Source organism: Oncorhynchus keta, chromosome 2 (genome assembly GCF_023373465.1).
Source record: "Oncorhynchus keta strain PuntledgeMale-10-30-2019 chromosome 2, Oket_V2, whole genome shotgun sequence".
In the NCBI taxonomy this organism is placed as follows: domain Eukaryota; kingdom Metazoa; phylum Chordata; class Actinopteri; order Salmoniformes; family Salmonidae; genus Oncorhynchus; species Oncorhynchus keta.
The window spans coordinates 70,600,224-70,626,435 of record NC_068422.1 but is presented as its reverse complement, the minus strand read 5'-3'; the positions used below and the strand labels follow the sequence as shown (position 1 = coordinate 70,626,435).

General features: G+C 43.1%; 1 protein-coding gene across 1 annotated transcript in view; it reads left to right on the top strand.

Moving 5' to 3' along the window:
- Window positions 1-25,629, top strand: part of LOC118362434 (cingulin-like protein 1) — a 47,910-nt gene extending 22,281 nt beyond the window's left edge. The window contains exons 9-19 of the mRNA XM_052481921.1: window positions 988-1,194; window positions 3,729-3,833; window positions 4,349-4,501; window positions 4,639-4,809; window positions 6,282-6,443; window positions 19,936-20,025; window positions 22,243-22,326; window positions 22,585-22,709; window positions 23,051-23,159; window positions 23,320-23,483; window positions 23,881-25,629. Of these exons, the coding sequence (XP_052337881.1) occupies window positions 988-1,194; window positions 3,729-3,833; window positions 4,349-4,501; window positions 4,639-4,809; window positions 6,282-6,443; window positions 19,936-20,025; window positions 22,243-22,326; window positions 22,585-22,709; window positions 23,051-23,159; window positions 23,320-23,483; window positions 23,881-24,022 (1,512 nt within the window). The 3' untranslated portion in view covers window positions 24,023-25,629. The remainder of the gene's footprint in view (window positions 1-987; window positions 1,195-3,728; window positions 3,834-4,348; window positions 4,502-4,638; window positions 4,810-6,281; window positions 6,444-19,935; window positions 20,026-22,242; window positions 22,327-22,584; window positions 22,710-23,050; window positions 23,160-23,319; window positions 23,484-23,880) is intronic.
- The last annotated feature ends 583 nt before the right edge of the window (window positions 25,630-26,212 follow it).

Sequence of the window (26,212 nt, the reverse complement as noted above, 5' to 3'; positions counted from 1 at the left end):
AACCCCATATGAACGTCAGTTCCTGGTTGTTTCTGTTGGAGGCATGCAGCACGGGTATTCCTCACTTTAGTAAACAGAACCAGAAACTGTCAAACCTGTCATCTGGCATTCTGTCAAGCATTGCCTCATTTCCAGATATTCTTGTTTTTGAACAAATATTTGGGAGCCTGGCTGATACAATATCTTCTTAAACGGTCACTTTCAGGATATAAAGTAAATCCCTCTCTGACAGCGTCATCACAGCAAAACCTGCTATCTGTTTTTCTATGCAAAACTTCATGCGGGCCTAGATAGAGTGCTGTGTGTTGTTGTCAGCTAAGAGGTTACATGAAGAAAGAATTCAGGCATTGACTGCTCTCCCTTAGGACAGCAGCAGCCCAGACAGGCTAGCCAGGGCAGGCTCTCCATTGATAAAACTGGGCAGAGGCAAAGCACACAGGGACCTCCTTTCACACAGTCCTGCCACAGCAGCCAAGTTCATACAAAGACTGCCACCAACAGTGGGTCATCTAATTATGGAATTTGGTCCTGTTTAGTGACAAGCGGTGAACAAGCGAGAGCCATGAGGCTTAAGCAGCAGCCCCACAACTGTACAACTCTGGCAGATAAAGCCAATGAGACATTGATGTTGGTCATGCTCAGGGGACTCAGAATGAAGTGGACGGATTTACTGGACTGGACCATTCACCTCAATCTCCCCAGCCTTTTGTGGGTGACATGCTGTCTTTTTGTGGGCCAAGCTACAGCAGTAGAGTCAGTTCAATGGGAGGTGAATGGAGGCTTCGAGTTATTGTCATGCATCCACCTCTTAAATCCCCTTGAGCTTGTCATGAAGGAGCTGTGAAGGAATTTGAGTTGCCTTGTAAATAAGACCGTAGACTTTTGTTTTTAACCAGTTATCAAGCCAGTATTGTGTCCTTTTCTATGCAACGTTGCATCTTTCTACCCTGTATTTACTTTGTACTGACCCTTCTGTCTGCTCTCCAGAGCAGTGCTGCAGTGGGCAAGGAGAAGGCTGAAGTGGAGGCAGCCAAGGGGGCAGTGGAGGGCCAGGCGGGACGTCTTAGCCAGGAGGCCGAGAAGCTGAGAAAGCGGGCACAGGAGCTGGAGAACGAAGTGGCCAAACTCAATCGTATCATTGATGATGCCAAGCAACAGGAGAGCAAGCTGGGGGACAGAGTCGGCCGGCTTGAGGTGAGGAACAGAGAAACCTAATGTACTGTAACTACTGTAGCAACGGTCATAGAAATTGTTCAAATGTTTTTTAAACAATTTGCATAATTGCAACTGTTGGACAGTGGATGAAGATACTCCAAACTTTTAGAATATGTATAATCCATCACATGAATTACAGCGCATTAAACATTTACTGGCATGGACAAAGGGATTTTGGTGGGAATTCAGGTATTCAATTCATTGTCAAATAAAGAAAGAAAAACATAAATCCACTCATACTGTATATACATTATCTTATTGTATCAGTTTTTGTAGATGTATACAGTTGAAGTCGGAAGTTTACATACATTTAGGTTTTAGTCATTAAAACTCATTTTTCAACCACTCCACAAATTTCTTGTTAACAAACTATAGTTTTGGCAAGTCGGTTAGGACATCTACTTTGTGCATGACACAAGTAATTTTTCCAACAATTGTTTACAGACAGATTATTCCACCTATAAGGTTCATCCTTGGGAGCAATTTCCAAATGCCTGAAGGTGAAATGTTCATCTGTACAAACAATAGTACACAAGTATAAACACCATGGGACCACGCAGCCGTCATACCGCTCAGGAAGGAGACGCGTTCTGTCTCCTAGAGATGAACGTACTTTGGTGCGAAAGTGCAAATCAATCACAGAACAACAGCAAAGGACATTGTGAAGATGCTGGAGGAAACAGGTACAAGAGTATCTATATCCACAGTAAAACAAGTCCTATATCGACATAACCTGAAAGGCCGCTCAGCAAGGAAGAAGCCACTGCTCCAAAACGACCATAAAAAAAGCCAGATTACAGTTTGCAACTGCACATGGGGACAAAGATCATACTTTTTAGAGAAATATCCTCTGGTCTGATGAAACAAAAATAGAACTGTTTGGCCATAATGACCATCGTTATGTTTGGAGGACAAAGGGGGAGTCTTGCAAGCCGAAGAACACCATCCCAACCATGAAGCACGGGTGTGGCAGCATCATGTTGTGGGGGTGTTTTGCTGCAGGTGGGACTGGTGCACTTCATAAAATAGATGGCCTCATGAGAAAGGAAAATTATGTGGATATATTGAAGCAACATCTCAAGACATCAGCCAGGAAGTTAAAGTTTGGTCACGAATGGGTCTTCCAAATGGAAAATGACCCCAAGCATACTTCCAAAGTTGTGTCAAAATGGCTTAAGGACAACAAAGTCAAGCTATTGGAAGGGCCATCACAAAGCCCTGACCTCAATCCTATAGAACATTTGTGGGCAGAACTGAAAAAGCGTGTGCAAGCAAGGAGGCCTACAAACCTGATTCAGTTACACCAGCTCTGTCAGGAGGAATGGGACAGAATTCATCCAACTTATTGTGGGAAGCTTGTGGAAGGCTACCTGAAATGTTTGACCCAAGTTAAACAATGTAAAGGCAATCCTACCAAATACTAATTGAGTGTATGTAAACTTCTGACCCACTGGGAATGTGATGAAAGAAATAAAAGCTGAAAGAAATAATTATCTCCACTATTATTCTGACATTTCACATTCTTAAAATAAAGTGGTGATCCTAGCTGACCTAAAACAGGGGATTTTTACTAGGATTAAATGTCAGGAATTGTGAAAAACAGAGTTGAAATGTATTTGGCTAAGGTGTATGTAAACTTCCGACTTCAACTGTATATATATATATATATATATATATATATATATATATATATATATATATGTGCCTCATTTGCATAAACACACAGGGTGTATTTGTATATATGGAAACATTAACATAACAGGACTTCAACTACCAAATTCTTTCTCTGTCTACCCTACCCTCAATCTCATGCGCTGTCTAGACTGCCTCATTAATTACTGTTGTTGTCAAGTTCTCTTGCATAATTAAACAAGTGTATCAATAGCAGGATATCCTTGGATTAAAAATCAACACACTTTGCTCTAGATTAAACATATCTAAAGATACTTTACATTGTTTATGAGATCAGACATAATATCACTATAATCATCTCAGTGCATGTAATTTGTAAACATTTAAACTGTATTCAATTCTTTCTTTCTTCTCTTTCTTGTGATGTAAGTGTCGAGGCGGTGCGTTAAATCCCTGATGAAGCTTTAGCATTATTATAGATTCAACTGAAAGACATTCTATTCCATTGACCCCATTTCAGCCGTTACCGGGTTGTGTTTGACAGGTCATTACAAGCATTTCCACAGTCGTAATGTTAACAAATAAAAAAGACAGGCACAAGCAAAGTATGAAACAGTCGCAGGAGTAAAATGAAAGCAATCAATTCAGCAAGATTTAAGTTACAAGTGTATTTTGCGTCCCTCAAACACAGGAAATAGATGGCTGAAAAAGACAGATCCTCGGGTGTAACATGAGCTGCTAGTTATATAAAGGAGAGCCACTGTAAACTGCACAGGAGTGTCAATCAGATTGACAGTAATACAACTTTTCACATTGAAGATCAGATCTGTTACCTATTGTCTTATGCTGGTGTATGTTAATGTGTATGTGTGAGCTCACAGAGAGAGAAGAGGCAGCTGGAAGAGTCTTTGGAAGAAATCAAGGAGCAGGAGGAGGAGATGTCACGTGCCAACCGTGCTCTGACTACGCGGTTAGAGGATGTACAGGTAAGATTGACCAGGCTTTGACCACATGGTTAGAGGATGTACAGGTAAGATTGACCAGGCTTTGACCACACGGTTAGAGGATGTACAGGTAAGATTGACCAGACTTTGACCACATGGTTAGAGGATGTACAGGTAAGATTGACCAGGCTTTGACCACATGGTTAGAGGATGTACAGGTAAGATTGACCAGGCTTTGACCACATGGTTAGAGGATGTACAGGTAAGATTGACCAGGCTTTGACCACACGGTTAGAGGATGTACAGGTAAGATTGACCAGGCTTTGACCACACGGTTAGAGGATGTACAGGTAAGATTGACCAGACTTTGACCACATGGTTAGAGGATGTACAGGTAAGATTGACCAGGCTTTGACTACATGGTTAGAGGATGTACAGCTAAGATTGACCAGGCTTTGACCACAAGCTCGGGAGAATTTACTGGTGAGAATAATAAAGCATAAGTGCTGGTCCTCCTTACCATTCTGACCCATCTTTCTAAACTCTTTCTGTTACAGAGGAACTTGACCAAGCTGAACCATGACCACAGAGAGCTGGAGGAGAGGCTGAAGGAGGAGAGGAGTCAAAAAGAACAGTTCAAGAACACTAAGAATGAGATAGAGGACGAGAGGAGTCTGCTGGACCGCACAGTGGAGAAACTACAGAGGGAGGTGAGTGGACCAACTAAAGGCCTTCGGACATCCTTGTTTTAGTCAATCAAATATCACACCACATGCATGTGTCAATGTGTGCATGCATGTTTGTTTGTTAGCAAGGCTAACTATACCTTCTCCCTCTCTCCCTGTAGATGAGTGAGATCGTGGAGGCCTCTCAGTCGTCCACCCAGGAGCTGCAGGAGCAGATAGACGTGTACAAGGAGAAGAACCGTCGGGAGCTGGCTGAGCTTCAGAGGCAGCTGAGGGAACGGGGTGTGGAGCTGGACAAGTCCCGTCTGGCTGCTAAGTCCCTGCAGGAGGAGGTGGGTTGGCCAGTGCTCCCCATGACAGTGGAGGATGAGCCATTGTCCTGACTCAGTGTGTTGTAAACCCCCACTCAGGGTCTGTACAGTGAGGCCATGGCTGTGGAATGTGTCCTCTCCCCTCTTATACTTCCCCTTTGCCCTGAACTGGACCAGAAGGTCACAGCTGTAGATGCCTGGTGGCCTGGTGGTATTACAGGGTTAAAGAGGTTAGATAATGTATATTTTCATAGATATCTGTGGTTTAGAGTTGGAGCTGTGGAGGGTGGTAAAATACATCTGAGTCATTGTTTTTCTATTGGTGAAGCATCAGAATGTTTTAGCAATCTAGAACTTCAGACACTAGGATGAATTTATGAACATCTTTTAATTGAACAATATCAAATTATTAGCTGTGACTATCTTACATTACATCCATTGTTCTAATACATTAAGGGAGTTGTAGCTAGGTAGGCTTATGACATTTGGATTGAGCCTCTGTTAAGTTCTTCATGGTATTTTGCCTCATTTAGTAATTCTCCAGCTAATATTTTTCCAATTACTGTGGTTCATTTTCACAATCTAACTATAACTCCTTAGTAGTTGTGATCTGCACCACATAATGTTGTTATAACCCAGGGCCACTGCTCATTGGGTATGGTTTGACCTACTAAACACTTTGGAATCTTTGGAATGTTTTTGTTGAATATGTGATAAGCATTGTTTATTTGATCTAATAATGTCCTCCCTCATTGTGTGTCTGAGTTACTAACCCCTGCAGAATGTCATTAAATAACCTATTTCCTACAGTAGGTTAAAGACAGGTGGCCAGACTCAGTCCAACACAGTTCAAACACCATTGGAATTGTGAGCCATAACATGCTCATTTTTTCCATAGAAATGTGTCTGTTTTATAGAAGAGAGAGGACTTGCTGCTAATGGTTCATCTTTGTGTTGTAGTCTACCCAGTGTAATGTATATGCACAGATGGGATAGGCTGATGTATCTTTGTCCAGCTGGTCTACAGGAAGAGGGGGATGTAGTGTCATTGTTGTGAGAGCAGGAATGACTGACCCCACATCCTCCTCCCGACTGACACACTCCTCTATAGCCTGGTGATGAGGTCACTGTTTCATCTGCTTCAGATCTCCAGTCTGTCCCAACCCCAGACATCCATCTTATAAGCATGCACATTGAGACATGCTAAAGACAAATGTATTTTCTTCTTTCATTTTCTTCACTCACCAGGCTAGTGTTTGTGAAAGTTTCTCTTAAGTCACTATTGTTAAAGGAACAGATGGCATCTTGTGGCCACTGCTGAAATTGCATTGCTAAAGCATGCATGACAGGTATGGATGTTACTGTAACAGTATGACACATACGTGTGGTTTATTGTTCGCTGTGGTGTACTGGTAAATGAGTAGGAGGCATTCACAAAACTTGTTTTCCATTTCCATTCTGTTTTAAAAGTATGTGTGGTGTGTGTCCTGCAGCTGAGCCATGTGGAAGAAGACCTGAGGCAGTGTAAGAGGGAGAGGGATGATTCGGTGCTCAAGGAGAAGGCCCTGGAACAGAAAGTCTATGACCTGGAGGTGGAGGCAGAGACCAAAGCCCACTCCAAGGATGACAAAATCCGACAGATCAAACTCATGGAGGTATATCTTAATTATTAATTTCACATTGTCTCTAAACTATACATGTGTTCATGGAGACTTTTTGGGCTGTATTAATTGGTTATCTTTGGGTCTTCAGTCAGTCTATGCTAGTCCTTCCATTTCGTCTGTTTGTTTGTACTCCAGTCCTGAGAAAGGAACAGTTCCCAGCTAGCACATAACGTTCTGAGAACCATATGTTTCTTAGAGCTTGGTGAGAGCAGCGTTGTCCTATGGCTATTTTGCATACAACAACTTTCTGGGAATGGTGCAAGATAGTTACTTGGTTTTAGAACATTCCTGGCATATTTAAGGAATTTGACAAAATAACATTTTCTTGGGATTTCATTACTTGAACAGAATGTTTCCTAAAAGTTCAAACATGGTTACATTCAATAAAAATGTTTGTAATGTTCTAGGAACATTCTCCAACTGGTTTGACATTGGGCATGTTCTTAAATAGTTCAAAGAACGTTAAGAGACAAATTCTGTGGAAATGGCAGTACTTGTTGAGTGGACTAATTCCATGGATAGAGAACATAAGATTGTAGTTTGAGAGATAAGGAGCATGTTATTATGCACATCTGGTTAAAATTATGTGCACATGTTCAGTGTGTGATATTGGAAATATGGATCTGATTGGATGCGCCTAGTTTAATTGGCAGGCCCTCATTGGTTGTTGGCCAGGGTATTCAAGTGTGCTACCTTTGAGCGGGTGCAGATGGACTCAGCTTGGAACCGGCTATGTTGTATCCGCTGTCATGTTAGAAATAAACCGTCTTCATGATGTTAATATTTTATACTGTCAAGTTTCTCTTTGCAATAACTAAAAATAATCTGCTTCCTTTAACCGGGGATGCGAGTTTTTGTCTGAAGGAGAACAAGAGCGAGCAAGAAAGTGCAAGGGCCGTCGAGACAGTCTGTGTAGAAAAGCTAGCACCGATGATGTTCGGCAAGGCCGAGGATTTTCACTGAGGAAAGTGTCGAACAGATTTGAAGTTAATGGGCTCTATTACGAGGATAAGTCAAAAGCCATTTTTCTTATTGTTGGCAGAAAGTCTCACAATTTGTTAATGGACTTGTGCTCCACAGAAACCAAGTGAAAAAAAAAAAGATTGTCGGTCACACTGTTGAAAAGTCACTACGTACCGAGGACAAATTGAATTACTGAAAGATGAAAGTTTCAGTCAAGGAGTCAACTCAAGGGATAGTCTATTAGTGAATACTTGGCTAGTTTAAGAAAAGCATTAGCCACATGTACATTTGGTCAGTTTGAGTCGTTACGTTATAGATGTGTGCGGTGTTTAAAGTGCAGAGCTGAGAAACCGTTTACTAAACGTAGATTACACAAAATACTTTTGATTTAAAGAAAGTGCACAGCAGTTCTCACAAAATACCTTTAAAGCAAAATGCAGTCGTGAAGAAAAACAGGTAAACCATGTTACCATTGCGCGGGAAAGGGGCACAAGCCAAACGAGTGCCGCTACAAGGATTGAGTGTCGGGAGTGCAAGAAGAACACATAGCCAGGGCATGTGGGGAGTGCAAGAAGAACACATAGCCAGGGCATGTGGGGAGTGCAAGAAGAACACATAGCCAGGGCATGTCGGGAGTGCAAGAAGAACACATAGCCAGGGCATGTCGGGAGTGCAAGAAGAACACATAGCCAGGGCATGTCGGGAGTGCAAGAAGAACACATAGCCAGGGCATGTCGGGAGTGCAAGAAGAACACATAGCCAGGGCATGTGGGGAGTGCAAGAAGAACACATAGCCAGGGCATGTGGGGAGTGCAAGAAGAACACATAGCCAGGGCATGTGGGGAGTGCAAGAAGAACACATAGCCAGGGCATGTGGGGAGTGCAAGAAGAACACATAGCCAGGGCATGTGGGGAGTGCAAGAAGAACACATAGCCAGGGCATGTGGGGAGTGCAAGAAGAACACATAGCCAGGGCATGTGGGGAGTGCAAGAAGAACACATAGCCAGGGCATGTGGGGAGTGCAAGAAGAACACATAGCCAGGGCATGTGGGGAGTGCAAGAAGAACACATAGCCAGGGCATGTCGGGAGTGCAAGAAGAACACATAGCCAGGGCATGTCAGGAGTGCAAGAAGAACACATAGCCAGGGCATGTCGGGAGGAAGAAGAACACATAGCCAGGGCCTGTCAGAAGAAGAACACATAGCCAGGGCATGTCGGGAGAGCAAGAAGAACACATAGCCAGGGCATGTCGGGAGTGCAAGAAGAACACATAGCCAGGGCATGTCGGGAGTGCAAGAAGAACACATAGCCAGGGCATGTGGGGAGTGCAAGAAGAACACATAGCCAGGGCATGTGGGGAGTGCAAGAAGAACACATAGCCAGGGCATGTCGGGAGTGCAAGAAGAACACATAGCCAGGGCATGTCGGGAGTGCAAGAAGAACACATAGCCAGGGCATGTCGGGAGTGCAAGAAGAACACATAGCCAGGGCCTGTCGGGAGTGCAAGAAGAACACATAGCCAGGGCATGTCGGGAGTGCAAGAAGAACACATAGCCAGGGCCTGTCGGGAGTGCAAGAAGAACACATAGCCAGGGCATGTCGGGAGTGCAAGAAGAACACATAGCCAGGGCATGTCGGGAGTGCAAGAAGAACACATAGCCAGGGCCTGTCGGGAGTGCAAGAAGAACACATAGCCAGGGCATGTCGGGAGTGCAAGAAGAACACATAGCCAGGGTATGTTGGGAGTGTCAAGTGAGAAAAAACAATGACGAAGCAAACTAAATGGAACAAGCACCTGGATGCTACGGAGAGAGGCCTCCTTACTTCGACTGCAGGAAGACTAGAGGCGCAACGATGATCAGCACCAGGGCAACGAACACCAGCGAGAGAGAGGCAAGAACGTCATTGCAATAGAGATGAGCATTACATCTCACATAAGTCAGAAATCTGATAAAGGGACATCGGCTGTTTGCCACTGACTGAGTTGGGTAACGTAAAAGGAATTGAACTGTTTGCATTAAATACAGGTAAAGACATTACTAAACCGTACTGTGTATGTAAGGGTAGATGTGAGACCCAAAATGGAAGTTGATACAGGTGCAGCAGTTTCTGTGATAGAGGTTGTATAACCGCAGGTTCAAGAAGGTGAAATTGAGCCCTGCTGTTACATACACCTTTGAGGGAACACAACACCCGGCTACAACTCAACTCCCCGTGGAGTGGGGAAAAAAGGTACGTGATTGTAGGTGCGGGTAAGGATGAGAGGCAGAGAATATTACCGTTTACAAGGAATTTATTCTTCCTTCACACGGTAAGGTGGGGAAAAGGGGCTGGACGGAACCAAAGAAAAGTTAAAGTTCCCTCTCCTACCTTACCTGCCTACCCACTGGTTACCTATTCTTAGCACCACCTGGCGCACTAACCAAAATACAGCGGGGTGGTCCGGCCAGGTCTTACCTAGTGTGCAGAGAGAGTAAATACTACGGGTATATGTATGCCTGCAGGCCTCTTGCCTAAAAACTACCAAGGTGCCTTCCCCTTCCCCCCCTGGGAACAAATGAACAGAATAATTCAAACGTATTGAACAATTTCAATAAACCAAAAACACTAGGTACTATGGTATACACATATACCTCTACAGGAACAGCTCAAAACCATTTTCAACAAATTTACCAGACCAACACAAGACATCTCTCTCATAACACAAGGAACACTGGCTTTTAAAGCTGCAGAAAGAGTCGGTAATTGCAGTCAGCTGTTTCCCCTGACGAGAGGGCGGGGTCAGAGCTCCAATTAGTGATGAGCCGACATATCAGCTGCTTTGGAATCCAGGAAGCCAACCTGAAATGCACACACACGTACAAACACATACAGTTGAAGTCGGAAGTTTACATACACCTTAGCCAAATACATTTTAACTCAGTTTTTCACAATTCCTGACATTTAATCCTAGTATAAATTCCCTGTTTTAGGTCAGTTAGGATCACCACTTTATTTAAGAATGTGAAAAGTCAGAATAATAGTAGAAAGTTATTTATTTCAGCTTTTATTTCTTTCATAGCATTCCCAGTGGGTCAGAAGTTTACATACACTCAGTTAGTATTTGGTAGCATTGCCTTTACATTGTTTACCTTTTGTCAAACCTTTCAGGTAGCCTTCCACAAGCTGCCCACAATAAGTTGGGTGAATTTTGTCACATTCCTCCTGACAGAGCTGGTGTAACTGAGTCAGGTTTGTAAATCCTCCTTGCTCACACACGCTTTTTCAGTTCTGCCCACAAATGTTCTATAGGATTGAGGTCAGGGCTTTGTGATGGCCACTCCAATAGCTTGACTTTGTTGTCCTTAAGCCATTTTGACACAACTTTGGAAGTATGCTTGGGGTCATTGTCCATTTGAAAGACCCATTTTCGACTTCCTGACTGATGTCTTGAGATTTTGCTTCAATATATCCACATCATTTTCCTTTCTCATGAGGCCATCTATTTTGTTAAGTGCACCAGTCCCTCCTGCAGCAAAGCACCCCCACAACATGATGCTAACACCCCCGTGCTTCACGGTTGGGATTGTGTTCCTTGGCTTGCAAGCCTCCCTCTTTTTCCTCCAAACATAACGATGGTCATTATGGCCAAACAGTTCTATTTTTGTTTCATCAGACCAGAGAACATTTCTCCAAAAAGTACGATCTTTGTCCCCATGTGCAGTTGCAAACTGTAGTCTGGCTTTTTTATGGCGGTTTTGGAGCAGTGGCTTCTTCCTTACTGAGCGGCCTTTCAGGTTGTCGATATAGAACTTGTTTTACTGTGGATATAGATACTTTTGTACCTGTTTCCTCCAGCATTTTCACAAGGTCCTTTACTGTTGTTCTGCGATTCTGGGATTGATTCGCACTCTCTAGGAGACAGAACGCGTCTCCTTCCTGAGCGGTATGACGGCTGCGTGGTCCCATGGTGTTTATACTTGTGTACTATTTTTTGTACAGATGAACGTGGTACCTTCAGGCGTTTGGAAATTGCTCCCAAGGATGAACCAGACTTGTGGAGGTCTTGGCTGTTTTCATTTGATTTTCCCATGATGTCAAGCAAAGAGGCAGTGAGTTTGAAGGTAGGCCTTGAAATACATCCACAGGTACAGCTCCAATTGACTCAAATTATGTCAATTAGCCTATCAGAAGCTTCTAAAGCCATGGCATCATTTTATGGAATTTTACAAGCTGTTTAAAGGCACAGTCAACTTAGTGTATGTAAACTTCTGACCCACTGGAATTGTGATACAGTGAATTAAAAGTGAAATAATCTGTCTGTTAACAATTGTTGGAAAAATTACTTGTGTCATGCACAAGTAGATGTCCTAACCGACATGCCAAAACTATAGTGTGTTAACAAGAAATTTGTGGAGTTGGTGAAAAACGAGTTTTAATGACTCCAACCTAAGTGTGTGTAAACTTCTGACTTCAACTGTACAAACACACAACAACACGGAAACTGGGGAACATAACACCTGCAAACTTTGTGTTTAAAAACGTACAGTAAAGAGTCACAAGTTCTAAAAGGGAAAGTCTCTGCATTTAGAGAAGCTGTTGAAAAACAGCTTGTCAAATTGGAGTCAGAAGGGGTCCTTACTCTAGTTAACTACAGTGAATGGGCTGCTCCAGTTGTGTGTGTATACCGAAAACAGACAATACAGATAACTATCAATCCGTGGCTGGAAGTAGATCAGTATCCGTTACCAAAAACGCAGGACTCGTTCACCAAGCTGACGGGGTGAGAAGTTCACAAAGCTGGATTTGTCACAGGCATACCATCCAGGACAACTAGAGGTGAGCTCTAAACACAATCTCACCATGAATATGCATAAGGGGTTGTTTAAGGTCAACAGGCTTCCTTATGGTGTTGCCTGTGCTCGAGCTATTTTTCAGAAAATAATGGATCTGATCCTACAAGGTATAAATGGGGTAATCTACTATCTTGATGATATACTTATCACAGGGCGTAACACAGTAGAGCACATGAGAAATCTTGAAGAAGTGCTAAAAAGTCTGAAATCTGAAGGTTAAAAGAGTTATTTCTTCCAGAACAGCATAGCCTATCTAGGTCATGTGATAGATTCAGAGGGGATGCACCCCATGAAACAGACAACTGAAGCTATTAGGCTCCCATTCCTACAAACACCACTGAGCTCAGGTCTTTTCTTTTGTTACTTAACTATTATGGAAAATTAATTCAAAATCTGTCTACCATAGTTAAGGCTGTGACTGCTCTACTGCAGAAAGGTGTCAAATGGGAATGGTCACAGAAAAGCCAAAGTACTTTTGAGGAAGCTAAGAGACATCTAAACTCAGCAAAAAAAAAGAAACGGCCCTTTTTCAGGACCATAAAAAATGTATGAACATGCGCCTGTGGAACGGTCATTAAGACACTAACAGCTTACAGACGGTAGGCAATTAAGTTTACAGTTATGAAAACTTTGGACACTAAAGAGGCCTTTCTACCAAAAGAAAGACGCCCAGGGTCCCTGCTCATCTGCGTAAATATGCCTTAGGCATGCTGCAAGGAGGCACGAGGACTGCAGATGTGGCCAGGGCAATAAATTGCCATGTCTGTACTGTGAGATGCCTAAGACAGCGCTAATGGGAGACGGGATGGACAGCTGATCGTCCTCGCAGTGGCAGACCACGTGTAACCACACCGGCACAGGATCGGTACATCCGAACATCACACCTGCGGGACAGGTACAGGATGGCACCAACAACTGCCCGAGTTACACCAGGAACGCACAATCCCTCCATCAGTGCTCAGACTGTCTACAATAGGCTGAGAGAGGCTGGACTGAGGGCTTGTAGGCCTGTTGTAAGGCAGGTCCTCACCAGACATCACCGGCAACAACGTTGCCTATGGGCACAAACCCATGGTCACTGGACCAGACAGGACTGTCAAAAAGTGCTCTTCACTGATGAGTCGCGGTTGTGTCTCACCAGGGGTGATGGTCGGATTCGCGTTTATTGTCGAAGGAATGAGCGTTACACCAAGGCCTGTACTCTGGAGTGGGATCGATTTGGAGGTGGATGGTCCGTCATGGTCTGGGGCGGTGTGTCACAGCATCATCTGACTGTGCTTGTTGTCATTGCAGACAATCTCAACACTGTGCATTACAGGGAAGACATCCTCCTCCCTTGTGTGGTACCCTTCCTGCAGGCTCATTCTGACATGACCCTCCAGCACGACAATGCCAACAGCCATACTGCTCGTTCTGTGCGTGATTTCCTGCAAGTCAGGAATATCAGTGTTCTGCCATGGCCAGAGAAGAGCCCGGATCTCAATCCCATTGAGCACGTCTGGGACCTGTTGGATCGGAGGGTGAGGGTGAGGGCCATTCCCACCAGAAATGTCCGGGAACTTGCATGTGCCTTGGTGGAAGGGTGGGTTAACATCTCACAGCAAGAACTGGCATATCTGGTGCAGTCCATGAGGAGATGCACTGCAGTACTTAATGCAGCTGGTGGGCACACCAGATACTGACTGTTACTTTTGATTTTGACCTCCCCTTTGTTCAGGGATACATTATTCAATTTCTGTTAGTTACATGTCTGTGGAACTTGTTCTGTTTATGTCTCAGTTGTTGAATCGTGTTATGTTCATACAAATATTTACACATGTTTGCTGAAAATAAACGCAGTTGACAGTGAGGATGTTTCTTTTTTTGCTGAGTTTACTTACTAGCCAGGTGTTAGTTCACTACAACCCGGAGATACAGCTCATACTAGCCTGTAAATGCTTCAGCGGTAAGTGTAGGTGCTGTGATGTCTCACTAAATGAAGGATGGTTCTGAGAAACCTATAGCAATTGCCTCTAGGATGCTTCCCAAACAGAAAGGAACTATTCTCAAATAGAGAAAATAGCACTAGGACTGGTGTTTGGAGTTTCATGAAATTTCATGAGTATCTGTATGGTAGGAAATGTACCATGCTGACAGACTGAGCCTCTTCTTATGATTCTTGGTCCTAAGACAGGTGTCCCAACACTTGCAGCAGCTAGAATGCAGCGATGGTCTTTTATTTTAGAAACATGGCAGCATGGCAATGCAGATGCGTTGTCCAGACTCCCACTGGGTGATTGTGGGGGTCCTACACCAAATCCAGTGTATAGAGTGAAAATGGTTAAGCAGTATGTAATGTCAGGTTGGCCAAACCATGACCAGATGAAGTCTTTAAACCTTATGTCAAAAGAAAGTTTGAACTTACCACTGAGGATGATTGTATTCTTTGGGGTTTCAGGGTGGTGATTCCACAAAGCCTGCAAAGCAGACTATTGGCAGAACTACATGAGTGATTGGGGTGTAGTTAAGATGAAATCCTTAGCTGGAAGTCTTCTCTGGTGGCCCACTCTTGATGAAAATATTGAAACTGAAGTAAGTCTCTGTGACATATGCAAGCAGAAGTGTAGCATGCCTGCAAAATTGCCAGTACATGGCAATGGGCATCAGGTCAATGGGAGAGAATTCACTTAGACCAGGGGTGTCAAAGTCAAATGGACGGAGGGCCAAATAAAAAATTTAGCTACAAGCCGAGGGCCGGACTGTTCGAATGTTCATTGAAAAATTTTTAAATGACGCATATAGTCTAGTGAACCTAATTGAACCTACTGAAAACCTAACAAATATATTCCAATATGATCAGATAAATAAAGCAATATTTTCTTATGGCTCTGTCAGTAATCTTTAATTTTCAACAGACACAAAAGACAAATTTCCTTTATATAAAAATCCCCATAACATGAACATTAAATGAAAGAAACCGGTATTCAAGGCACCATCAGTAGCCTATATTTTCTATTTTAGCAAAAGTGGGCTAAATTTACTTCAAAGAAAAAAACAATAATAGCAATTTTCTATCATCCACTCAACTGAAATATTTTTAAAATATAATTGGATTGAAATACAATAAAATAAAGTGCAAAAATCTATTAATCAAAAACAACACTTTGTTTAAGGAGAAGTAACATGCAGTGAAAACAAATATTAAACTTTAACTTTTAAACTTGAACTGAGTAAAAACTCTAAATATGTGATTGCACAGTAATGTTCACTTGTTTGAGGTTGAGGGTGATACTTGGTGGTGTCCCATCTTTTCCACAAGTTCATCAATGTTCGGGGTAAGGCTCTGAGCTGAGGAAATCCTCAGAATTGAGTGGAGGTGTTCAGCAGTAAGTCGACTTCTGTGTGATGTTTTGTTCAAGTTCATCAAAGAAAACAGTTGTTCACACAGGTATGTGCTGCCAAACATAGACAACGTTTGAGCAGCCTGGATGCGCAGCTGGGGCATTGTGTCGGGAGGAAACGGGCGAACTCCGCAGCACCCACTGCCGCATATTTTGCCCTCAGTGCATCATTGCATTGGAGGTCAATCAACTCCATTTGGAGGTTTGGTGGTGAGCTTTCCACGTCAACAGCAAATGGGTTACCGAGCAGTTCCAACCTGCTTTTTGTGCTTCAAAGTCAGCAAATCGGCGTCGAAAGTCAGCGGCAAGCATACCTATTTTATCAGCCAACTGTGCGCTCGGGAACGCACTGGTAGAGAGCTTCTCTTTCATGGTCTGGCAGCTGGGAAAGTGGCTCAAATTTTCTTTCCGCATCTGCGTCTCCCACAGAGTCAGTTTGGTTTTAAATGCCTTCACTGTACTGTACATATCAGAGATGACACGATCCCGACCCTGCAGCTGCAAGTTCATTGCATTCAGATGACTCGTAATGTCACACAGAAAAGCCATTTCACACAGAAACATTTTGTCTCGGAGTTGTGTTGTGTCTTTCCCTTTGCTGTCCAAGAACAGACAAATCTCCTCACGAAGCTCGAAACATCTTTGAAGCACCTTTCCCTGGCTTAGCCATCGCACCTCTGTGTGATAAGGCAAATCACCATGCTCCGTTTCTAACTCCGTCAGAAATGCCTTGAACTGGCGGTGATTCAAACCTTTGGCTCTGATAAAGTTAACTGTGCGCGTGATGATGCTCATTACATGCTCCATTTTCAAGGCTTTACCGCACAACGCTTCCTGGTGTATGATACAATGATAAGCTGTCAGCTCACCTGTCGCGTTTTCCTCTTGCATCTTTTCCCGTATCTTCGCCACCAGTCCGCTCCTGTGTCCACACATCGCAGGTGCTCCGTCGGTTGTCAAACCCACGAGTTTTTCCCAAGGCAGCTCCATCTCATTTACACATCTTGACACCTCTTCATACAAATCATGCCCCGTAGTTGTGCCATGCATAGGACGTAAAGCCAAAAACTCCTCTGTCACGCTTAGGCTGGAGTCCACTCCGCGGATGAAAATTGACAACTGGGCAATGTCAGAAATGTCGGTGCTCTCATCCACAGCCAAGGAATATGCAATGAAATCTTTTCCCTTTTTCACAAGCTGCTCTTTTAGATTGATGGACAACTGGTCTACTCTCTCGGCAATGGTGTTTCTGCTCAGACTCACATTTAAAAAGAGTTGCCTTTTTTCTGGGCAAACTTCGTCACAAACTTTAATCATGCAGTTTTTGATGAAATCCCCCTCCGTAAATGGCCGGGCTGATTTAGCGATCTCTTCTGCCAAAATAAAACTGGCCTTGACAGCAGCCTGGCCTTGTGATTTGGCTTTTTTGAACAGAGCCTGTCGAGATTTGAGGCCTCGTTTTAATTCCTCTGCCTTTTGTAGCCTTTGTTCCATGTCCATATTCTTGTTTTTGTCCGCGTGTTTCGTTTCATAATGTCGTCTCAGATTATACTCTTTCAGTACCGCCACACTTTCTCCACACAGAAGACACACAGGTTTTCCAGCTACCTCCGTGAACAAATACTCCGACTCCCACCTTGTTTGAAACCCCGGTTCTCAGTGTCCACCTTCCGTTTTGCCATTTTTGATGGGTATCTGAAAGTTAATTTTACTGTGATGCTGACAACTGCTGTGCCAATAAATATTGAAATGAAGCAGCCTACTGCTCGGTGCGTCACCGTTGCATTGTGGGAAATGTAGTATTGGTGCGTGTAAAAGATCTGCGGGCTGCCGGCTTGCTGCGGTCTGCGGGCCGGTTCTAATAATAAATCAAGATCATCCCAGGGGCCGTAAAAAACCTTCTCGCGGGCCGGATGTGGCCCGCGGGCCTTGACTCTGACATATGTGACTTAGACCTTGCAGAAGACCACAAGCAATTGTTTTTGATTGTTATGGATGCTTATGCTAGATGGCCAGAAATTGTACACATGCAGAGTACTACTTCAGCTAAAACTGTTGAGGTACTCAGAAATCTGTTTGCTTCCTATGGTCTGCCCCAGGAAGTAGTCACAGATAATGGCCCACAATTCACTTCCTGTGAAATGAAAACGTACTTAAAATTGAATGGTATCAAGCATACCACGCCACCTGCATATCAGCCAGCTTCAAATGGGTTAGCTGAAAGGCTAGTGCAAAATCTTAAGAAGTCACTAGCTAAGAACAGAGCAGTAGGTGGTATGACGTTACAGTATTGTGTTGCTAACTTCCTATATGGCTACCACAACACACCACATACTAGAACCCGCAAAACGCCAGCAGAGCTGTCCTTAAAGAGACAGGTTCGTACACGGCTGTCCCTGATTAAACCATAGTTCTCGCCGAGTGAACAGACTGAGGGGTCAGTGGCAAACCACAGAAGGTCAGATCCTTCTCTGTTGTTCAAGAGGTCTTGGTAAAGAATTACAGGGGAGGAGAAATATGGTTGAATGGTGTGATAAGGTTCTGGTTATTGCTACATACATGGTTAATGTTGAGGGTAACTGTGTGAAAAGACGTGAATCAGATGTTGAACATCAAGCCAAGGAGACAAGGTGATGCTCTTGCACAGGGAGATGGTTCTCTTTATGTAGGAGGATCTTGGAACTATGATGTTGATGACATTGATATGGACAATGAGATGGACAATGCGATCAATATGCCTCAGAGCACAGCTGCTGAAACAGTTGAGATGCGCCTTGGTGGAAGCCTCAGAATGTTGTTCTGAGACCCTGTCCTGTCCGTAACAAACGCCCACCACAGAAGCTGGACTTGTAAAAGGACTACTGGGAATCATTTTAAAAAGAAAAAGAAACAAAGAAAAGAAATATGTAACAACTTGTTTTGACGAATCCTGGAATGTTAACGCAGTAAATTGGTTATGTACTTAGGAGTTAAAATAAACATTGTTAAAGTTAAAATAAGAGAGTTGTCATGGCTTTCGTCGGAAGAAGAGGAGTCATTGGACCAAAATGCAGTGGGGTACGTGTTCATCTTTATTAGCTTAACTGACTGAACACTGAATACAATATAACACAAACATGGCCAAAACAGTTCTGCAATGTGCAACCAACACTAAACAGAAAATAACCACCCACAACTAACAGTGGGAAAACAGGCTACCTAAGTATGGTTCTCAATCAGAGACAACGAAAGACAGCTGTCCCTGATTGAGAACCATACCCGGCCAAAACATAGAAATACAAAACCTAGACATGCAAACATAGAATACCCACCCACATCACACCCTGACCAAACAAAAAATAGAAACATATAAAGCAATCTACGGTCAGGGCGTGACAAGAGTAAGGTTCTCAACTAGTTGAAGTTACAGGGGAGGATCTGTAGTGTTTGAGAGATGTGCATAATAACATGCTGCTTCTGGTTAAAATGGTATGCACATGTTCAGTGCGTGATATTGGAAGAATGTATCTGATTGGATGCGCATAGCTTAATTGGCAGGCCCTCATTGAACTGGCTATGTTGTATCTGTTGTCATGTTGGAAATAAACCGTTTCCATGATGTTAATGCTTTATACTGTCGAGTTTCTCTTTGCAATAACTAAAAAGAACCTCCTTCCTTTAACTGGGGATGCAACAATTTATAGGTTCGAATCTCACTGATGCCGTGTCACTATAAAAAATAAATGTGGTTGCATGATTAATGTCTAAGGAAATTCATTTCTGTGTGTCCTATCTGTGCTAAAGAGTTAAAGCAAAATAAGATGTTATTAAAAGTCTTATTAAATGATTCAGTGAACATTTTTATGAAATTATTTAAAAACCTCCAAATAACCTATGAATTCTGTTCTCCCAGGAAAAAAATTCAAGGAACCAGAATAAAACGTTCTCAGAACCTCCCTGCAACCAAAAAAATGCACGTTCCCGGAAAAGGCAACATTTTTACTTCTGTTCTCAAAACGTTTAAATAAAACTTTCAGTTTTATCGGTCAGGAAATGTATTGCTTCCCATAACCAATGTGAAATCAAAAACATACAATCCCACAACTTCCAAGGAACCAAATGTGCTAGCTGGGATCTTTCCTGAGTTTGTTATAGACACAAGTCATGTGTACTGCAGGCCTCTGGTGTTGACTGTGGTGTGATGGCAAACACGGCAGAAGGAAATCTAAAGCTGCCATTCAGAAAAGCAACCCCATGTTTACAGCAAGGTCAAATATTAATGTCATTGGTATTACCATGTCAATGTTGATGCTGTGTACTGCAGGACAGGATCAATCAGCTGGAGCTGGATCTGGATGAGGAAAAGCAAAGTGGAGACCTGCTGATTGTCAGGATAGACCGAGGCAGAGAACAGGTGAGTCCCTGACCACTCTAACTGACCTCCAGTCAGTGGGGCATTCTAACATTCATTAACCATGGTTCACCAATTTGTCTCTGACTCTATTGTGACCGGGAGTGAGAATTCCTAAACTTCATGAACTTCATTATCATCTGCAAAAGACAGAAAGCATTTCAAGTACAGTCATTCCAGAGCAGCTTGGCATAATGTGACATCTAAGCTTACACCCCTTATCAGTTCTTTGTGCTTGTCTGCCATCCCTTCCCGCCATCGGCAGCTCAAATACCCACACACACAGACCTACACACCAAGCCATTCTTCATTGCGTGTGTGTGTGGAACAGCCACCCAAAAATCCCACTATCCCAGTTCATTTGTGTTCTGGAGAGAGCAGAGGGGTTATTGCCATGTAAGAGGATCTTGCATAATCGTTCAATTTGGCAGGCTGCCTGCTCGGTGTAAAAGCGCCAATCCAATTCTCATGCATCAGTCACAAAATACCCCTTTTAATGCACCACTTCAGCCAAAATATGCACACTGCCAAATGTATCAAGTTTACGGCAATGGAGTTCACTTAGCTGTGACTGCGTCTCAGGGACAAATCCATTTCTTGTGGCTGATCATAGTTCTCACATCCTGAGGGAGTCAGACCTCAACACTGCAGCTTTCCTTCCCCTCTGATAAACCTGCTGATGTTGCCATTATAAACTCCGATTGAGATCAGAGTACATGCTTCCTGGAGAAAGAGTTGTTGTCAGAAAGCGTTGCTAACTCAGATCAGGAGACTGTTGGACTGGTGCTCTTTCATGAGGAAGTGACATTATTCCAGATACAATTCATGTACAGGACAAGCTTTTTCTTCTAGGATGTGTTTGTATTATTCAACACGTGCTAAGGGCATTTACCTCCAAGGATCTAGCCTGTTGCAATACCTCTGCAATTCACTGTGCTCTCATTGATTTACATACTGCCAATGCAATCATGATGCATTCTTCATGTCTAACAAAGATGGGACCATTTTTATTTTACAGTCAGGTTCATTGTGCCGCTATGGTAAGATTAAAGGGCTAAGTCTGCACAGTCCTCCAACATTGAAATGGATGAAAATGTAAAGACCTGAACAAAAGTATGAGAGGCCTAGAAGGAATGAACAAGTACTTACATTTCCTTAAAGGCAAGAAACTCCTGGCACAGAGAAAAGAGTAGCACTAGACAAAGTGGCATTACCGCAACACTGGGCCAAGGTGAGTTGCCAAGGCAACAGTGGAGTGGTGTACAGTCCTAGTGAAGTGGATGAGGTTAGGATAGGAGGATGTGGTGGTGGTGGTCAGGGGGAGAGGGGGATGGAGAGAGTGGGGTCTCCATGGCCATGATGGCTTGGAGTGGGGGAGGGGGCAGGGGCGGCTGGAAGAACACCTGCGTCTCTCCTGGCACCAGGTGCTCTTCTCCTGTCTAAATGAGAGTAATCTCTCCTCTCTCCTCCCGCCGTCTCTCACAAAGCAGATTAGTTTCTGCTGTATGTTCCAGTCTGCTGAATCAGCTCCCTCAAGCACTGAACTGGGCACACCAGTTATGTGGCCCATCGTTCATCAGAGCAGCCCACCTTCACACACTAATTGGCATAAAATATCACCCATACTAAGCTTCACTCGCAAAAACAATTGTTGATTAGTTGTCTTTTTTCCATCCACATCTGTATTCCCTTCTCGTGAACTAGTCTGTCTGTCTCTCCCGCTCTCTCTCACTCTCTCATTCTCTCTTTCTCTCTGAGACAATGAAGTAGTTTGACAGTTTGAGTTTGTAAGTTTGAGTCAAAGGTTGTTTATTATTCTCAGTTTCTAATCTTTCACAGAAATAGTCAAGCTTAAAAGCTAACATTTACATTTTTCTCTGTCTGGCTTTTGGAAGAAGTTCAACTCCCTGAGGAATTGAGAGGCTTCAGTGCATTCCCAGCACTAGCTATGATAGGTTAATCTAAATATGAGTCTATCTGAATGTAGATTACTGAGAGCTGACGTGAGATCAGTTCAGGGGAATGCAACCGAACTAAGAATATCCAAACCCCCAATTAGCTACAGGAAGGCTCCTTCCACCTTGAGTAAGACACTACAACAACTGCATACCTACACATACAGGAAGGGGTCTTCCTACCGACACATGAGCAGCCTCTCATAATAATTGTGTTCTCAGGTTGTGTAACTATTGAGATGAAGGTCTCTGCTCTGATTGACAGGTGGAGCAGATGAGGAATGAACTCCTGCAGGAGAGGGCAGGCAGACAGGACCTGGAATGTGACAAGATGACTCTGGAGAGACAGGTACACACGGCCCTGTTCTTCCCGCTCCTTCTTCCCTTCCTGTTTGGGAGGAAACAACAGCAGTCTATCTGTGAAAAGTCCATTACCAAAACATACCAAAACATGCACTCATCTAATCCATCTCTGTCTTCTATCTGTCCTTCTCTGTCTCCATCTCTATACTCCTGCTCTGAAAATGTTCTTGTTGACCAAAACATTACCTAATAAAGTAGAACTAAGACTGTGTATCAAAGTTGTTTCTCACACTGTTTCTAACAGAATAAGGACCTGAAGAGTAGAATAGCCCATCAGGAGGGCTCCCAGAAGTCTAGCAAGGAGGGCCTGGTGAGCCAGCTGGAGAGCCGGATCCAGGAGCTGGAGGAGAGGCTGGAGGGAGAGGAGCGGTATGGTTAGGGTTGGGGTTGGTTTGGGTTCCTAGGGAGAGGTGGGATTGGGGTAGGGGTTGGAGGGAGAAGAGAGGTCCTGCTATAGGGACCAGTGCTGCCTACAGACTCATTACAGAAGCTGTCTGGCTCTAATTAGGTCACATTGCACTTAACCTTGGTTCTTTGGGTTGGTTATTTTAGTTTTGCATTCTTTAGGTTATACTGCATACTATGTGTAGATGCATGCAGTGTGTGGCATATGGCCAATTACCTTGTGGTTTCCAGAGTGTTTTATGTACTGCTACAGTATGTGACATGTAGCAGATCGGTAGTCTTACCCATGATGCTGTGTTTTCTAGGGACCGTGCCAACCTGCAGCTGGTGAACCGGAGGCTGGAGAGGAAGGTGAAGGAGATGATGATGCAAGTTGATGAAGAGCACCACTCACTGCAGGATCAGAAGGACCAGGTCAGGATGCAACATATATATATATATATATATATATATACACACACACACACACACACACACACACACACACACACACACACACACACACACACACACACACACACACACACACACACACACACACAACCTGTTTTAACCCTCGGTGTTCCTCTTGCAGCTGAACCTGCGTCTGAAGGCCCTGAAGAGGCAGATGGACGAGGCGGAGGAGGAGATTGACCGGCTGGAACACGGCAAGAAGAAGCTGCAGAGAGACCTGGATGAACAGCAGGAGGCCAACGAGCAGCTCCAGAGCCAGCTCAAATCCCTGCGTAGCGAGATGAGGTAAAAATGCTAAATACACACGGCTAACAGAAGATGCTAAGAACATGCTCATTCTGCTTTGGCATTTGTTCACCTAGTTAATTATAATGCAGCTCTAGCCAGCTGAAGCTAACCGCATGGCACCAAGAAATTCCACAGTGTAAAGCACATGTTTATGAAGTTTCACAGTTGCACACACATTATGTGAACCCACTATAATTGATCAGAACACATTCCCTACCACTGTCCTAAGGTATTAATCACACCTTCCTGAGCAATGTAGTCTAACATGAACATGGTAAAATGCAATGTGTTTAGGCTTTAGCCCACTTTCTATCAAACGGTAACTCTTTCATACTGTGTAAACTACCTCACCCAGCCCTCCACCCAGAATAACACTAGTTTCTCCTCCCTGAAGGCGTAAGACCAACTCTGCTCCTCTGGACGACGATGATGATGAGGATGACATCAGCACGGACGGAGAGACCTACTTCCGCTCTTCATCTGGCTATAAACGCTCCTCTAGTCAAGACAACATCCTGTCAACATACTCTTTGTGAACCAACACAATAAAGAGAATGTTACTAAAACTACACAAGGACCAAGTGGACTGACTCCTATTCAGAGAGACCACTTTCAGGTCACGACGTGCTTTTGGAAAACCGGTCAAATAGCATAGTGATGTGTGTTTGCTTTTCCTTTTACAGTACATAGATTGAGAGGGAATGGCTAGATAATAGTTATTGATTAATTTCAATGTCTTGTAAATTATTGATTATAATTTAGCAATAGTTTAATTATCAGCACAATTTCTAAGTTTGTAGATAATCATTGCATGTGTCTTCTTACATCTTATGAATGATCCAGCAAAGAGGTGTAAAGGGAATCCAATTATTCACCGTGTAATGCACTGTGAAGGACAGCATTCTGTAACCTCTTATGCCTTATTGAAATGTATCAATGTATTAATCCCACACTACATTTGATATCTTTAATCAAATATGTTAATCCGCTTATCAAGTCTGATAGCAACAAATTTCATTTGAAACATTCATTTTTGTATTGTGCATTAGAACATCAATTCAATTTTGTAATGAAGTCAGGCAGAGTGTAAGGCCTTACATTGATTTGAGTGAAATATTAGCTATTTATTTACTTTTGAATATATGAAGAAATGGCTGAATGAAAGGCAATATGTTTTTAGGGAAATTTGTATGAGGGATTCTTCTTTATACAGATGCTTTTTTGTATGTTTTTTTAACTTGAATAAGGAATAGTAATCCATCCATAATGTTAGCGTGGTCTACAGAACACATCTCTGTTTTATCACTTCTGTTTTCAGGTTTACGACTCCTGACTTATTGCAGTATTCAACCCTGCCTTTATTAAAATAAGATACAGTAGAACTTTTATAAAGACTGGTTAGATCACCGTTCTCAAATCAAGGTTCTACTGTGTATTTTTAGTTGGGCTTTTCCACTAACTACTGGGACTGCTCTGTTACTCCTGAGATTATTGTTTAAATCGTCAATAATCAATTTTTTTGCATTATAGTAACAAACACATTCCTTACTTTTGTTTAAAAGTGATTCATCTCTGTATTTCATAGAAATATGACTTTTACCAGAAACATGTTACAATGTGAGAAGAAGCTATTTATGTTTATGGTATATCCTCCAAGAACTAAACAGTGTTAATATTGGACATACGAGTCAATCTAATGTAAAATTAACATTTATTTTTGTGTTGCCTACCTTTGTATTTGCTATGTGCACCTGTGGGAGCATATTAATACGCTATATGACCATACAGTCAGTACCTGTTAAGCATCTGTTGTGCCTATATATTGTCTGCTGGAGGGGACTGTCCTCTGTTATGCAAGTTTATATGATGATGGTCTTTCTACAGGTGAGCTGTATTGACAATCGATCTGTTTAGCTACACTGTGATGATTTGCACTGTCCGAGGGATTATTTCTGAAGGTGTCCAAGGCTGTTGCCATATGGAATGAAGAAGAGGCCTTTGGCTGTGTGCCTCCTCCAGGCGTTTTGGAGTGGGGGGGGTTGAGAAGAAATACTGCCGCTACCTCTCTGTATGTACACATCTGTACTTTGCTGAGACTAAAAACCCTGCTAAAATGAAATAAAGTTATCCTTAGTTAATCTCACATGCTTATTGTCTCTGTAAATCATACTGCTGATCACATCTGTCTCTTCTAATCTATTTAGGTACACAAAATAAGCAACTTTGGAGAGTGTTTAGTTGTATGAGGAAGTTGAAAGGATTGACCTCAGTGGTGCGTGAATGCTTTATGATCCTCTCAGTGTGACCTCATTCATCCTACTTATTATTTTATTGTCTGGCCAAAGCAGCTGTGTCAATATCAGCCCCCCATATTTAATGGGGGATGAGTGGGCCAGTATTTTCCTGCTGAAGCCTATTGATCATGTGTCCAGCACCTGACACCAAAGCACCGCAGGACAGGTCCTCCAAGGTCTCAGGGGGAAAGGACATGATTGATCCCTTGTGTTAAAGAGATGACACCATATGTGGGAAGGTGCAATCCAGGCTTCATTAGGAGATATGACTACATTATTTTTAAAGGTATTTTACAGTTGACTACAGCAGAAGAAAGGGAGTAGAGACAAGGCTTTCTTATCCTCTCAGCAAGACTGGCAGGTCATTGTTCCCAGGTCGTGACCTGCATTTGTCGCCATTCTGTGGAGAACAAACAAATCAACCTTTTAAAT